The 13862-nt window shown below is 46.0% G+C and overlaps 1 protein-coding gene across 2 annotated transcripts in view; it reads right to left on the bottom strand.

The window, feature by feature from the left end:
- KIZ (kizuna centrosomal protein) overlaps nucleotides 1-13862 on the bottom strand; it is a 113324-nt gene that overhangs the window by 41120 nt on the left and 58342 nt on the right. The window contains exon 7 of one of the 2 annotated variants that reach the window (XM_059036309.2): nucleotides 3031-3144. The exons of the other annotated variant lie outside the window; for it this stretch is intronic. Coding sequence (XP_058892292.1) covers nucleotides 3031-3144 — 114 coding nt within the window. The remainder of the gene's footprint in view (nucleotides 1-3030; nucleotides 3145-13862) is intronic. 2 annotated transcript variants of the gene reach the window in all.

The following is a 13862-nucleotide window of genomic DNA, read 5'->3' as shown; positions in this document are numbered from 1 at the left end:
TAATGATTAATAAAGATGTTGAGCATCTTTTCACATGCCTCTTGGCCATCTGTATGTCTTCTTTGGAGAAATGTCTGTTTAGGTCTTCTGCCCATTTGCTGACTGGGTTGTTTGTTTTTTTGACATTGAGCTGCATAAGCTGTTTGTATATTTTGGGGATTAATCCTTTGTCCGTTGATTCATTTGCAAATATCTCCTCACACCATTCTGAGGGTTGCCTTTCGTCTTGTTTATGTTTTCCTTTGCTGTGCAAAAGGTTTGAAGTTTCATTAGGTCCCATTTGTTTATTTTTGTTTTTATTTCCAGTAGTCTAGAAGGTGGATCAAAAAAGATCTTGCTGTGATTTATGTCAAAGAGTGTTCTCCCTATGTTTTCCTCTGAGAGTTTTACAGTGCCCCATCTTACATTTAGGTCTTTAATCCATTTTGATGGATAAAGAAGATGTGGTATATATATATACAATGGAATATTACTCAGCCATAAAAAGGAATGAAATGGGGTCATTTGTAGAGATGTGGATGGACTTAGAGACTGTCATACAGAGTACAGTAAGTCAGAAGGAGAAAAACAAATATCACATATTAACGCATATATGTGGAATCTAGAAAAATGGTACAGATGAACCAGTGCGCAAGGCAGAAATAGAAACACAGACGTAGAGAACAAACGTATGGACACCAAGGGGGGAAGGGGAGGTGGGATAAGTTGGGAGGTTGGGATTAACATATATACACTAATGTGTATGGAATGGATAGCTAATGAGGGCCTGCTGTATGGCACAGGGAATGCTACTTCACTTTGCTGTGCAGTAGAAACTAATACAATGTTGTAAAACAACTATACCCCAATTAAAAAATAATAAAATAAAATAAAAGGAGCATTAAAAAAAATAAAGAAATAAAGCCTGTGAGAAAGGACTGGCAGCTAAGACCTGACTGCTTGTCTCTCAAAGGTCAGGTAGACACCTGGGCTAGAGAGGGAACCAGTGACAATCAGTGCGCACTGAACAGCATCCTCAGTCACAACATGGGGTCATTCTAATTGTAACAGAATACAACAGAGACATTACAATGGAACCATTCCGGACTTCTTTATCTGGCTTTAAAAAATGATTGTGGCAAAGAAACAGTTCCAAAGGCTCCAGATATTAATTTTAAAATTTGTGTTGGTCATAAAGAAGGATCATTTCTTCTGGAAGGCTGATTTATACATAACTGTAGATCAACAGTCATGTAAAAATGCAACTTCCCATAATGGAAACCAATGCTCTATTTATGCATGTTGAGAAACTATAACAAACATTGGTGTAGTTGATGGAGATATCATATCTTATCACCCACAGTCACAGTTTGGCAGCCCAGGTTAACAGAGTCACACGATGAATCATTTAGTCTAACAACTCAGTTTGCAAAGAGAATTATAAATGCATATATGCTTTTTATGCGACATACCACAACTGTGGCTTATGCCAAATAGTATATCAACAGACATACAAGGCAGTGAGAAAGAAGCCAGGGTCCAGCTGAAGAGCCTTACAGTACACAATCACCAAATGACCACAGACTCCTTCCCAGCCAGCTTCTTCCATACCCCTGCAAAGGGTATTTTAAGACTGCCTTTTGTCACTTCACATGATAAAAAACATGGAAGAGGATTTTCATGCACTGCCCCTTACTGCTGTTAAGTTGAAAAGCTACTGACCCAGGAAGGTCATGTCTAGCATTCTCTGTAGTCTGGAGATCACAGCATGATGCAGAAGGGAATGTAAACACATTCAGGACTTGTGAACCTCACCTTGTGGTCTGTGGAATGGAGCCCTGAGATTAGCCAAGTTTTCTTGTGACAGGGTCCTTTTAGAGGCCATTACCCTGACTTCTCCTCACGCCCTGATGGGACCCAATACACACTGGATTTATGCTGAATTCTACTCCGAAAATCATGTTATCCTTCCTGTTTATATTACATAAAAGTGCCTGTGTGGCATGTGGAAGGGAGAGAAGATGAGGCCGGATGTTAGACAACCAGACCTGAAGCCCCTCTGGCTCTCCTGGCCAGTCAAGGCCGTTTCAGATGGCTGACCACACCTGAGCTGTCATTTGTTCTCTGCTGCAAAACGGTGGGGACCTACTTCATAAAGAGGAAACGTAGTCAGTCCCCAGAATAAAAATCGGGGTTAGTACACTGGTAACATTCACGTACCATGAATCAAGCACCTACCAGGGGCCAGCACTGGACAAACCATTACACATACTATATATCTGTAATTTTGCAAATTCAATTAAGAAGCCCAGATGCCACAAAGCTTCTGAGGCCGTGCGTGAGAAGACACCTAGAGCTCCGAGAAGGTGGGTGGGAAGATAGATTTCTATCTGATTTAGGAAGGACGTATGAGAATCATGGTTCGTACGCACCAACCACCCTGCAAATGATTAACCCCCACTCGCTCACCCCAGCTTTCTAGCCATTTAAGGCATGTCCTCCGAGCGCTGCTCTCGAATTGAGGAAGCAGAGTTAAACATTCATTCAAACCCTGCATGGCTGGGCCCCACCTCCAGACTCCTGATTCAGTGGATCTGGGGTGGGATCCGAGAACGTGCATTTCTAACAAGTTCCCAGGGCTTCTCGATGCTGTTGGTGCAGGAACATACTTAGGGGTCTGTATCACTAGCATGACCTTGGAAATTTAGGAACCTATCTGGGGTTTGGACCTGCTAAGGACATCCCTCTAGATGGTGGCTTCGCTGGATAACCTGGGCGTTCACCAAGGTATGCTAACATGCCAGACAAAGCCTACCCATCTTCCCTCCCCCCAAGTAAGCCTAAAAATGTTGCTATGGGCAGGGGTTGAGTAGATATATCCAATTAACAATGAAAAACACATACATTCACAAAGAAGTAGATGGTGAAGCCACAGTTAAATTGATGCTACGAGTGCCCAGCACAGTGCTGATCATGTGGACCAGTGTTTCGAGACCCTTATCTGGGAACAAGGGCCAACCCACCACAGCAGCAACTTGACGACAGTCATACCTGACTTGCTTTTCGTCGCTGTCACCCCCAGGGGAGAGTCTGGGGATCTGGTGAAGGACAGCTGCTTCACAGGCGTCAAGGTCTTTTCTCAGGATGTCACTGTGATTACAGAGCCTATAAAATAAAACAGGTGCTGCAGGAGATGTTTATTTAAGCACAGACGGCCAGCTTCTAGAATCTATGGTGGTTCCTTATGGTTTATTGAAATATATCTGTAATATAATCTAGACATAAAAACGCAGCAACTAGACTGTCTCTCGACAAAGATGTAAAACGGGGTGGTTTGAAAAACTTGTTTATGTGTATGTGGCAGTTTTAAATCCATCAGAGGAAGTAGCTTTTAACCCTTTGAAGACTTTAATGATGTTCAAATCCACAGCTGTGCAATCTCATTCCACATGCCACCTGACTGATAGGAATGCCAGATAATCTTAACAGCAGAAAAGGCTAATTTTATATTGTCAATCATAACAAAGTTAGAGCTCCTCAACTCACATGAAATTTACTTAAATTGTCACTGCTAAGAAACTGAAAACTGCTGGCTGAAGTACAGGTTACATCCTCTATTTCTGAATGTAGAAAAATGACTATTATTTCTCCATTCAGATCCCATTGCAACATTTTCTTTATTCTTAGTAAGAACAGGAAGAAGTGGAAAGAGGGATTTAGCCCTCATCATCCACTTGCAGTCCACGGGGGGACTGGTGGAGTGTTAACAATTTGGCCGCTGTTTTAGGTTAGGTCTGTCATAGGGTCACAACACCCTCCAAAGAGATTGGTTAGTAACTTCCTTTAAAAAAAAATGTCTGTTTGCATGATTCTAAAAAGCTATGGGAGAAGATATCAAAGACAGAACAGTATTTTCTCCTTTAAAGGAACCGATCACATGTGTAGTTGGGATGATTCAATACATACTCCTAAAGGAAAATGAGGCAACTTATAAACCAATGTTCACTAGCAAAGTACTACTAATTTGTAATTAGTGCAAAGGTTGGTTAAGTTACTAGGTCTATTCAATGGCCATGTGCTCGATGATGCAAGGATGAAAAAGTCCTGCTCCTCCTGTATACTGGAGGTACGGGCCCACCCCCACTCTGGAGCAGGTTTCCACCCTGGGCAGGAAATAGAAATGGGCCCCCAGATTCAAGCCCTGTTCTAGACTCCAGACCACCGGGTCGGCACTCCAACTCCTTGCCAAGTCCCGAGCTCCTGTCTAAACGCTAAGCCTGGAGTCTTCGTCCCTATGGGCCAGACCCTGTTGGGTCCTTCACTCCTGAGCTCTGCTGCCCCACACCTCCTGAACTCCTGGCCAGTGGGACTTACGCACCTATGGATACCTTTTTTTCCTAAGGCAAAATCTGGGTCCTGATTCTCCCTGGAAGGCTTTATCTTGTCGCTAACCAATTCACAGAATGAGACTGAGGCAGGAGATAGATGGGCGCCCCCCGCCAGGGTAAACAGCTGGAGTTCGTTCCCTGTGGACCGATACTCCAAGATGAAAATAGCAGGACAATCAAGAGAAGAGGCTGGGCCCTGCCCAGATAAAAGACCACATATTTCTCACTCTCAAAGTCAAAGAGACCTGCCCAACTAGAAATCTCCTTGGAGGTCAAAAGGGGAGTGATGCCAACCTACCCATAGGCCTCTTCGCTGGCATCCATCTTGGCTGAGAGATGCGCATGCACATGGCAGAACCTTGAGATATACCAAATATGGACTCAGAATCAGGCAAATCAAAATGACTGGCCAAAAGAAACCCAGAAGAAATGCCCCATATAAGTGATTCAAACTACGATAAGGGCACGACTCTCTGAGAGTCCACACGTACTGTACCCTTTTTCCTCCTAATAAACACTTTACTTGTTTCACTACCTTCTGTCTTTGTGGGAATTCTTTTCTGCAAAGCTGAAGGGCCAGGGCCTTGTCACTGACCACTGGTCTAGTGGCTAGGATTCAGCACTCTCACTGCTGTGACCCAACCTCAATCTCTGGGTGGGAACCAAAACCCTGTTCAAGCCGCTGCAGGCTGAGGCCACCGGTGATCAAGACCTGCCCTTAAGAAGAGGAAGATAAGCCAATTTCAGAGCAGTAAAGGAGCACACAAGGGGAAGACAATCAGGAAGTGGGAGGAGGACCTTCTGCTGGGCAGGATGCAGATGGAGGAGAGATGATAGCTGAAGCCAAGGAGCCACAAGGCAAAGGTGACGGGAAATGCCAGGGTGAGAGAGGTGTGGGGACCAGCAAGGAGATGAGTCTGGCCAAGTGGCAGCTGAAGTTGGTGGTGACGGGATAGTACAGGGAAATAAAATTCGGTATAAAACTCTGGCAAGGCAACAGAGATAAACCTTATGGATTTTGGAGCCATGGCTGGTTTCCTGGCAGCTGTGCCTGGATGGGGTTGGTGAGGGACTGACTGGCCAGGTGACTGACCCTGTGCTCTGGGTGGCCGGGGAGGAGCGCACAGGTGTGAGCGCAGTGGGGGAGGACCCAAGCATCCATGGCTGGTGGGCTGAGGATGCTAAAAGCTGGGGCACATGCCAACCTCAAAGGGCCAGTCACCCTAGGCTCCCACTGAGGAATGTGTGTCTCAGTGAGGCTACATCTTGCCAGTTTTCGAGAAGCTGGAAATTCACAATTACTAGTTTTATTTTTATATGCCATCTCCCAAATTTTAAAATGGAGCAACTATTCAAAAGAAAGTTAAATACTGTGCTTGAAAAACAGGGTCCCTCTGTGGGCTTGGGGTCTCCAGCTTACGATGCCTCTAGACACACTTCCCGACCAGGTGGTAAACCCCAAGCAAGGGCTGTGGCTTCCGCACCTCCTCCCAAACCCAAGTACAGCAGGGAACTCGGCAGACACTGGTTAATGCTGCTGTGCTAAGGAGGGGTGGGGGCAGGCTCCCTCCAGGGATGAGCATTTTATCTCTGCCATTCTCAGAAAAGATGAGAAGAGAAAGCTGGGCAGTGGCTTGATTATTATTATAAACCCCCTACAGACAATGCTCCCTGATGCCAGCATCCGCGCCCACCCACCCCCAACCCCTGAAACCACCACGGTGGGGCCAGTGCTCCATCACATGCCAAACGCCTTCGTTCTTTCCTAGTCTGATTGGTCCAAACATCAGGCCTGCTTAGACCAGCTCCCCCGACATCTGTCTGGGAGCTTCTCTGACTGCCTCCTTCACAGGGATCTTTCTCATCCCTGAATTCCTCTAGCACAACACAGACAGCATCCCACTCTGTACTGCTCTCCAGTTATGCCCTGTCTGCCGAGTCTTCTCAACATGATCAGAAGCCTGTTGAGAACAGCAACTGGACTTGTGATTTCACAGGATGCTGAAAACACACTTAAAGACACGGTGTGTTGAATGACAGGCCAAGATTTAAACACAGATTAGGGAATTCACGACAGGCCTGTTGTCACAGCCTGTTTTTACAGGTTGGTGTCACACCAGTCTGGGGCTTCCGGGGCTCGGCAACGAGTGATCAACAAGACAGTGATCAATTACACGGCCGCAAGCACTGTCCCCACGGAGCTAGGGCCGATGCCAGATTAACTCCAAAACTTGATAAGTTGGTCTGTGTTGAGATCTCTAACAGTTATCTCCCCATGGGATAGACTTTAGTTTGCAAAATATCCATCAGTCCTTTGCTGAAAATAACTCTTAAATAATTCACACAGTGTAGTGAGCTAAAGATGAAAGACTATGTGTTATGAAAATACTATTTTAGAATTCAAGACCCCAATTTGTTTCATGTCTTCTATTTGCATTCCTACCAAAATACTTCAGCTGGAAGGGCAATGGCCTGACAGCCCATGTCTAGTCTCCCCTGGGGAATATGTGGCCTGGCACCAAGACATTGGGCCCTACCATCCGTTTGTTTTCTGTGAAGTCCGGTAAGTGGACAAACCTGCTGGACGACAAGCAATCGCCAGAAACACAAACGGCACTTTAAACTATTTTATTTTATCCAATAATAATTAAGCATACAATAAATAAAATTAGTTTTTGGCTAAACTTTTTTAAAAATTTATTTATTTATTTTTGGCTGCATTGGGTCTTTGTTGCTGCACGCGGGCTCTCTCTAGTTGCAGGGAGCAGGGGCTATTCTTCGTTCCGGTGTGCGGGCTTCTCATTGCGGTGGCTTCTCTTGTTGTGGAGCACGGGCTCTAGGGAGCACAGGCTTCAGCAGTTGTGGCACACGGGCTCAGTAGTTGTGGCTCGCGGGCTCTAGAGCACAGGCTCAGTAGTTGTGGCGCACGGGCTTAGCTGCTCCACAGCATGTGGGATCTTCCTGGACCAGGGCTCGAACCCGTGTTCCCTGCATTGGTGGGTGGATTCTTAACCACTGCTCCACTAGGGAAGTCCATAAAGTAATTACTTTCTAAGTTTTTGGCTAAATTTAAAGTAATTACTTTCTAAGAAAGCTTCATTTTTCAGTCACAGAATGTAGGACATAATTTACAAGAAAGCAATTCCATGTCAGGCTAATGTGAGCACTCAAATTAAGGTAGAATTTTTTGTTTAAAGTAAGGGAGAAAAGGTGTTATGCTTTTGCTTTCAGTATCACAAACTGAGAATGACTTCTTAGCAAACAGAAAATAAACTTTTCCTTAACTGTAGCAGATGCCCGTGGGTGTTATCTTTGGGGGACTCAGCACAGATGGGCTTCAGCTGCAGTGATGCGAGCTTGACTTTCGGGCCTCCTTTTCTCCAGGAGACAGCAGTCAGCATGGTGTGGTCCCCGACTCCAGGTAGGGACAAGTTTGCTTACCTAATTTACATATTATAGTGTTATTTGTTAAAAGTTTTATGAATTACGTTTACTGTCTTTTTAACGAAATTGAAGAATCAGAAAGGAGTTGGTTACATCCAGAACAAAGTTTTAGGGAGGAAACTGTATTTCAGAACAAGCAACAACAAACAGGCATCACTCGCAGAGGTGGCCGTGGATGGTGAGCCTGTCACTGAGGAATAACCCACACATGAGGGTGGGAAGGGGACAGCCCAGATGGACTGTCTGCATCCCTGATTCCGGAACTCGCAGAAATCCCTCCTGGAAACTCACGGCTTCAGTCCTACCTTCCTTTTGAAACATAAGTGGCTTTGATCTTTTCACTAAGAACACATGGTCTGGATAGAAAAGATGATTTAAAAACTATCATTTTATCAGATCCCAGGCCTGGTTTCCTGCATTTAATTCCCACGGAAATTTGTTGATTACAATGAACATTTAAAAATCCTCCTAAGATCCATGAGGTTCTTAAACAGAAGTAACAGAATGCATTCACGTACCTAATGCTCAACACCCACAACTGCTGCAAAATGTAACTAATGAACTAGAGCCGACTGTTGTCAGTCAAAACCCGAGCTGCTAATTCAATTTGTGTAGCTTACTAGTCCTCCTGAAGCAATGTAGCACCTTTGCCAGTAAGAGAAAACCTCCAGAGACACCCCACCCACAGGTACACAAACACAACCCAGAAGCAGACAGACCCGAAGAAGCCCTACCTCCATAAAGATGCAAATTAAGATTTAAACAGGGTAGCAAGCAGCCAGCACTAATCCTTTTACCGAGGTGTAAATGGCTACTGAGAACTGAATTCTGGGCTGCCAGCTTTTGTTGGGTAGTCTTAGACACATTTCACCCAGGAGCCACACCAAGCCACTGAGGATGACTGATAGACAGTTTCATCAGGCCAGCGTAATTTGTTTGCTTTGATATCAAACTTCCTGACTATCAATCCAAACACGTCAACGTAACCGGCATGAAGAATTAGCACCCTGGGAACAGGAACTGGGAGCAAGGACCCCAAGCCTGACGCCCGGTGGCCGGAACAGCTGTAGGTGCGGCCGAGGCAGGGTCTGGACGTGGGGTTTTGTTGGCCACACAAAACGGTTGTAGAAAGGACAAACATGTACATAGTTAAACAGTATTTTTCTTTTCATGGGCTGTCTTAGGAAACCTATGTTTTGGTGGCTACCTCGGCCCCCATTGTGCAACCCCCTGGGTGGTCCCTTCCGGGGGGCCACTCGAAGGGAGCACAAAGCCGGAGGGAGGGGAGGAGGGGGCGGCAGCACAAAGGCCAGCGGCGGGGGCGGGAGTCTGCAGCGGCCGGCCGCGGGCCAGGGGTCACGAACAAGACTCCTCTCTTCACCCGGGAAACAAGGGCTCCTTCTCTTCACCTGGAGGCCGTGCGAGGGCGCTGACAGCTGGGATCGCGGGCTTGCCGTGCGGGGCAGCCGGGCCTGCGAGCCTGCTCTTTATTTAAAGCAGCAGAGGCTGCACAAGCAAAACCCTTGCCTTTTTCCCCTCGCTGGCCTCCAAACAGATCTCCTTAATTCTGCCCCACTTCAATTCTCAGAACTACTCCCTCTCCCTGACCACCTGATTTTAAGTTCCTTAATGAGGCGCTGGAAGGCCCCATTTCTAACTGGTGCTCCCCTCCAGCCTTCAAAAGAGAGAACCCGCCTGAATCCAGAACGAGTTCTTAGTAGCCAAGAATCTTTGGGTCCCAAATGTTAACACCCAGGTTGATAAAAATCCACCCTGCTGGGAGGATGAAGGCTGGAAACATTTGCTCCTTGGGTTTCTGTTAAATCCCTGACATGTCACCAGAGGAGTGTCGTCATTACGGTGCTGGCTGCACTCGCCAATCTGAGATGCATACAACAGATTTATAGAGCCAGTTACCTAAAGTGACCTGGCTTTAAATCTCTGCTGCCAAAAAGAACATGCAGGGTAAATGACTTATTATCAGACAACCTGATGCCTTTCAAAAATTTAATACAATCAGGCCATGTATTTTGGAAAAGTTTAAAAAATACTATGAACATAGTAAAAAAATTTTTTTTATTAGACATCATCATTGGTTCTATAATTAAACGCGAGAGGGTGCTTTTGGTAAAGGGGTATCTTTTACTGTCAGGGTAGAACCATCTTTGCTGGGGCTTAATGACTGATGGAGGACCCTAAAACCAAACATCAGACTTTCACCGTGCTGGTACACGTCTGTCTCCACACGTGTACGCGCGCGCACGTGTGTGTGTGTGTGTGTGTGTGTGTGTGTGTGTGTGTGTGTGTGTGTATGGCGCGCGTGCGCACAGGGCTGCATCTGTGCAGGGGTGTGTCTGTAGGAGAAGAGACCAGGAGGCTCAGGCTGGGCCAGCGTGGCTTCACCACCGGAGGGAGACCAGAAGGCATGATGGGTGGTGGATGGGTCGCTGAGGCTCAGGCAACATTCAGATCCTGAAATAAGTTAGTGTTTATGTCGCTTCTCACCTAGAAGGGACATATGAGGCTCCTTCAAGGCCAATTAAGTCTGATGAATGGGAGTGGGTCCAGGGCAGTCACTGACTCAGTGTTCTGGGTCCACCTCTATAATGCCACTGAAATGGCAGTAGCAGCACCCAGGGAGGGACCTGCAGGAAAGAGACTGAACACTTGGCTATTAACGTTTGCCCTCTGCTGTAGGAGTCAGTAGAAATCAAACACAGGACTGTAGGAAAAGACTGTGCCCACTTGCTGCCGGGCCCTTCAGAGAGGCAACACTGTATTACCATGAAGAAGCTGAATCACTTTATTATTCAAATGCTCACTCACCCGAGAAGCTGCTTAAGCGATGCCAAAGACAAAAAGAAGAAACAAGAAACAAGAAAGTGGACGATACCAAATCATCATTGTGAATGAACAAATGGATTAACTGTGGAGGAGAGGCAGGCAGGATGCAAGCAGGGAAACAATCCAAGTTAACTGGCCCTCCTGGGTAGACGCTGGGAACCAGCTGAAAAGGCTTCTCTAGTCAGTGTCGCAGTTCAGGGGATGTCAGACAAACACATTCCTAATTCCAGGTAAGTGCACTTTTCAAAATGGTGTAAACCAATTCCAAGTGTGCTCGTGATTACAGATGTAATAATGCTCCAAACAACCATGGACAGCATATGTCCTTGTAATCTGTATTTCAGCTGATCAGTAAGGACCATCAGTGCCATGATTCAATACCATAAAAAATTCGTTTAGGGATTCGATGGTCCTGGAAAGTAGTGCTTTTCAGTGTTTAAGGTGGCAGAACACCTGGAGTTCACAGAACTTTCTGCAAAACACCAGAGTGTACTAATGTACTTCGTTTCATCACACAAATCTGAAAAACTTTTACAAAACGGACAATGAATATATATATACAATATAGAAATCAAACATATATCCATGATAAAAAGCCAATCTGTCAAAGCTAACAAAATCAGCTGCTTCCATATTTTTCGTCCTTAATCATTTGATACTCTCACTCATTTTGTTATCTCCTAGTAGGCAAGCTATAGCAGGTACCAAAGTTTTACGGAAATGATTTTGAGAAAGTTCTCAAAATTACAAAGATTCATTTTCTACAAACTTGGACAAGACCACTTTACTCACTGCAGGGTAATGACAGTGGAATATGTCTGAGCATCACCGCCATGGAGAAAACTAGTCTAGCATTGCTTTAAGCAGCAGATTTAGACGCACATTCAGTCTATCAAAATGACAAGCAAATTAAAACAAATTACCCTGACGAGGGAGAGCAGTGAGAAAAAAATGAGAGTTAGTTGGAAGCCGTAGAAGACGGGGGTTCAGGACTCCTCCTCACGGCTCTCCTGGAGGTTAAGGTAAGTCGCCCAGCAGGGACTGAAAATGGTGAGATCAACTGTAAATGTACAAGAAAACATATCAAGGGCTCACTTTTTGCTTCCCTTTGGGTTTTCGGTTGTCTTGTCTGCTTGGCCTACCTGCACACCCTCCCCACAAAGCTCCCCTGAAGGGAAGCCTCCCACTCAGGTCTCAAGCTCCATTGTGCCTTCTCTAATCCCACCTTAAAATGAATTTGGTTTTTCCAGAAGCCTATCATCAATGGCTCAAAGACTGTTCTTCAAAGGTGGGAAATATCAGTTAAGGTGATTACGAACAGGGAAGCTCAGCCATGAGGAACCGAAGAGGAGGAATAAAACGGCAACAAAACAGAGAGGAGGGAAGTGTTGACGTTTGCCACCTGATGACCGGAAACAGATCCCAGTTTTGCTCTAAGGACCCCTCTCCATCGTCATCCACCCACCTCGGGCAGGGCTCACGGTGAAGTGCAGGCCTGGGTAGAGCCAGTGGGTGCTGCCCTGGCCTCAGGGACTGTGCAGGGCGTGGGCACATGGTGTGGTCAGAGCTGTGGAGGCAGGGGCCCCGCTGCTGGGCCCAAGCACGTGAACCTCCAAGTTGGGCAGCCCACCTGGAAGCGGGTCCCCAGGTGCACTTCAGGGTGAGGAGAGGGGACTGCAGTGGGTGTGGAGCCGTCTGCCCTGAGGACAAACTCTGGAAGTGAGCTCTGAATGGAGCTGAACGGGGACTATCGGGGCAGCAAAAAGCATCTTTCCACTTGGAGTGAGGAGGGGAAGAGCCAAGCAATCGAAGACAGCAAAAGGCCACCTTGTCGACATGCTGAGAGAAACAGGAGAGGGAGCTCTGGGGCCATGAAACAGGCAGCTGCCCCCCTCCCCACTCAAAGATGACAGAGATTCTTAGCACTGTTACAAATATTAGCATATTAAGTTCACAGAACAACCCAAGCCTATCCCTAAAGAGATATTAACGATTTCAGGTAGGTCAAGGTGGAGTGTGGAAAACGCCACTGTCCCACCCCAGATGTCTCCGGAGCTGTGCAGCCGGGACGCAGCGCTCCTCTCCCCAGCACGGCGTTGAGCACACAACTACCCAGCCCTGCCCCTGGCCCTCCCCTCCCACACAGCTGCTCACATGAGGGTTTTCCTTTATGATACATTTTCAGCTCTGATTACCTTGTTTCTGGAAGGTATCCCATTTTTAAGGAAAACTTATCACACCCATTTGGATGATTATTTCCTGGGTGAACTCACTTCTGGGGCCTCACTGGGGACCTCACGTGCTGATGCGAAGCACAAGCTATGCTTAACACGGCACGATACCCACCATTTCTCAATAAAAAGGGCCAACTAAAATAAAACGCCCATTTTGTCAGGATTCTGATTCTTAAAGGCTAGAAATTAAATCTACAAAACTGCCAAGAGTCAGAAGTGGGAGAGACAGAAGCCAAGTTCATTTCTAACTTAAAAAAAAGGTTGGCCATTCCTGTCTCACCTCATGGACATCCCTGAGTCCTGACTTCTGGAACCACCACATCAGATCACCACGAACTAATTATCAGATGCCAACATATGCCCGCCACCGTACCCGGTGCTTGTGCCAAAAAAGTGAATCTGATGAAGGTGATAAATGAGAACTGAGAAGTCAAGTTCGATTAGTCAATGGTGATACTGGCCAAAAGGAGATCCAAGATCACAGTCACAATAGGTCATGGCTCTGCCATTGTTCCTGCAATTTCACAATATGTCTAGAGCAAGGAGAGATCAAGAGAACATTCCAAACCAAACAATTCCTGATTTGTTTCCTGTGATCGTTTCTAGTTCAAGAAAGGAAATTAGGGGCAGGGCTAGTCTGATATGAGAAATAAAATACGGCAACAGGTTCATATTCTGGGTAATTGTTCATAAATGTATATAAAACACAACCACATCCTGAAATAGCATATTCTACGTGTCAGCACATGGTCATCAGTTTGGAAGGCTTTCTAGAAATCACACACAGGAAAACAAGAAAGTATTGTGTACAATCTGAAGGGACAAATTGTTAACAGACTCGAGAGGGCTCGTCACAAGGAAGAAAGATGACTTGCAAGGGGAGAAAGCCGTCCCAGGAACAGATTTAAAAGGTAAAGCGCAAACCAAATTAGAAATGACGTGGCCAAAACTATGCATTTCATAAATAAAAATG

Source organism: Kogia breviceps, chromosome 14 (assembly GCF_026419965.1).
Source record: "Kogia breviceps isolate mKogBre1 chromosome 14, mKogBre1 haplotype 1, whole genome shotgun sequence".
NCBI classification, from domain to species: Eukaryota; Metazoa; Chordata; class Mammalia; order Artiodactyla; family Physeteridae; genus Kogia; species Kogia breviceps.
Note: the sequence above shows the minus strand (reverse complement) of the source record. Positions and strands in the feature narration are given on the sequence as shown.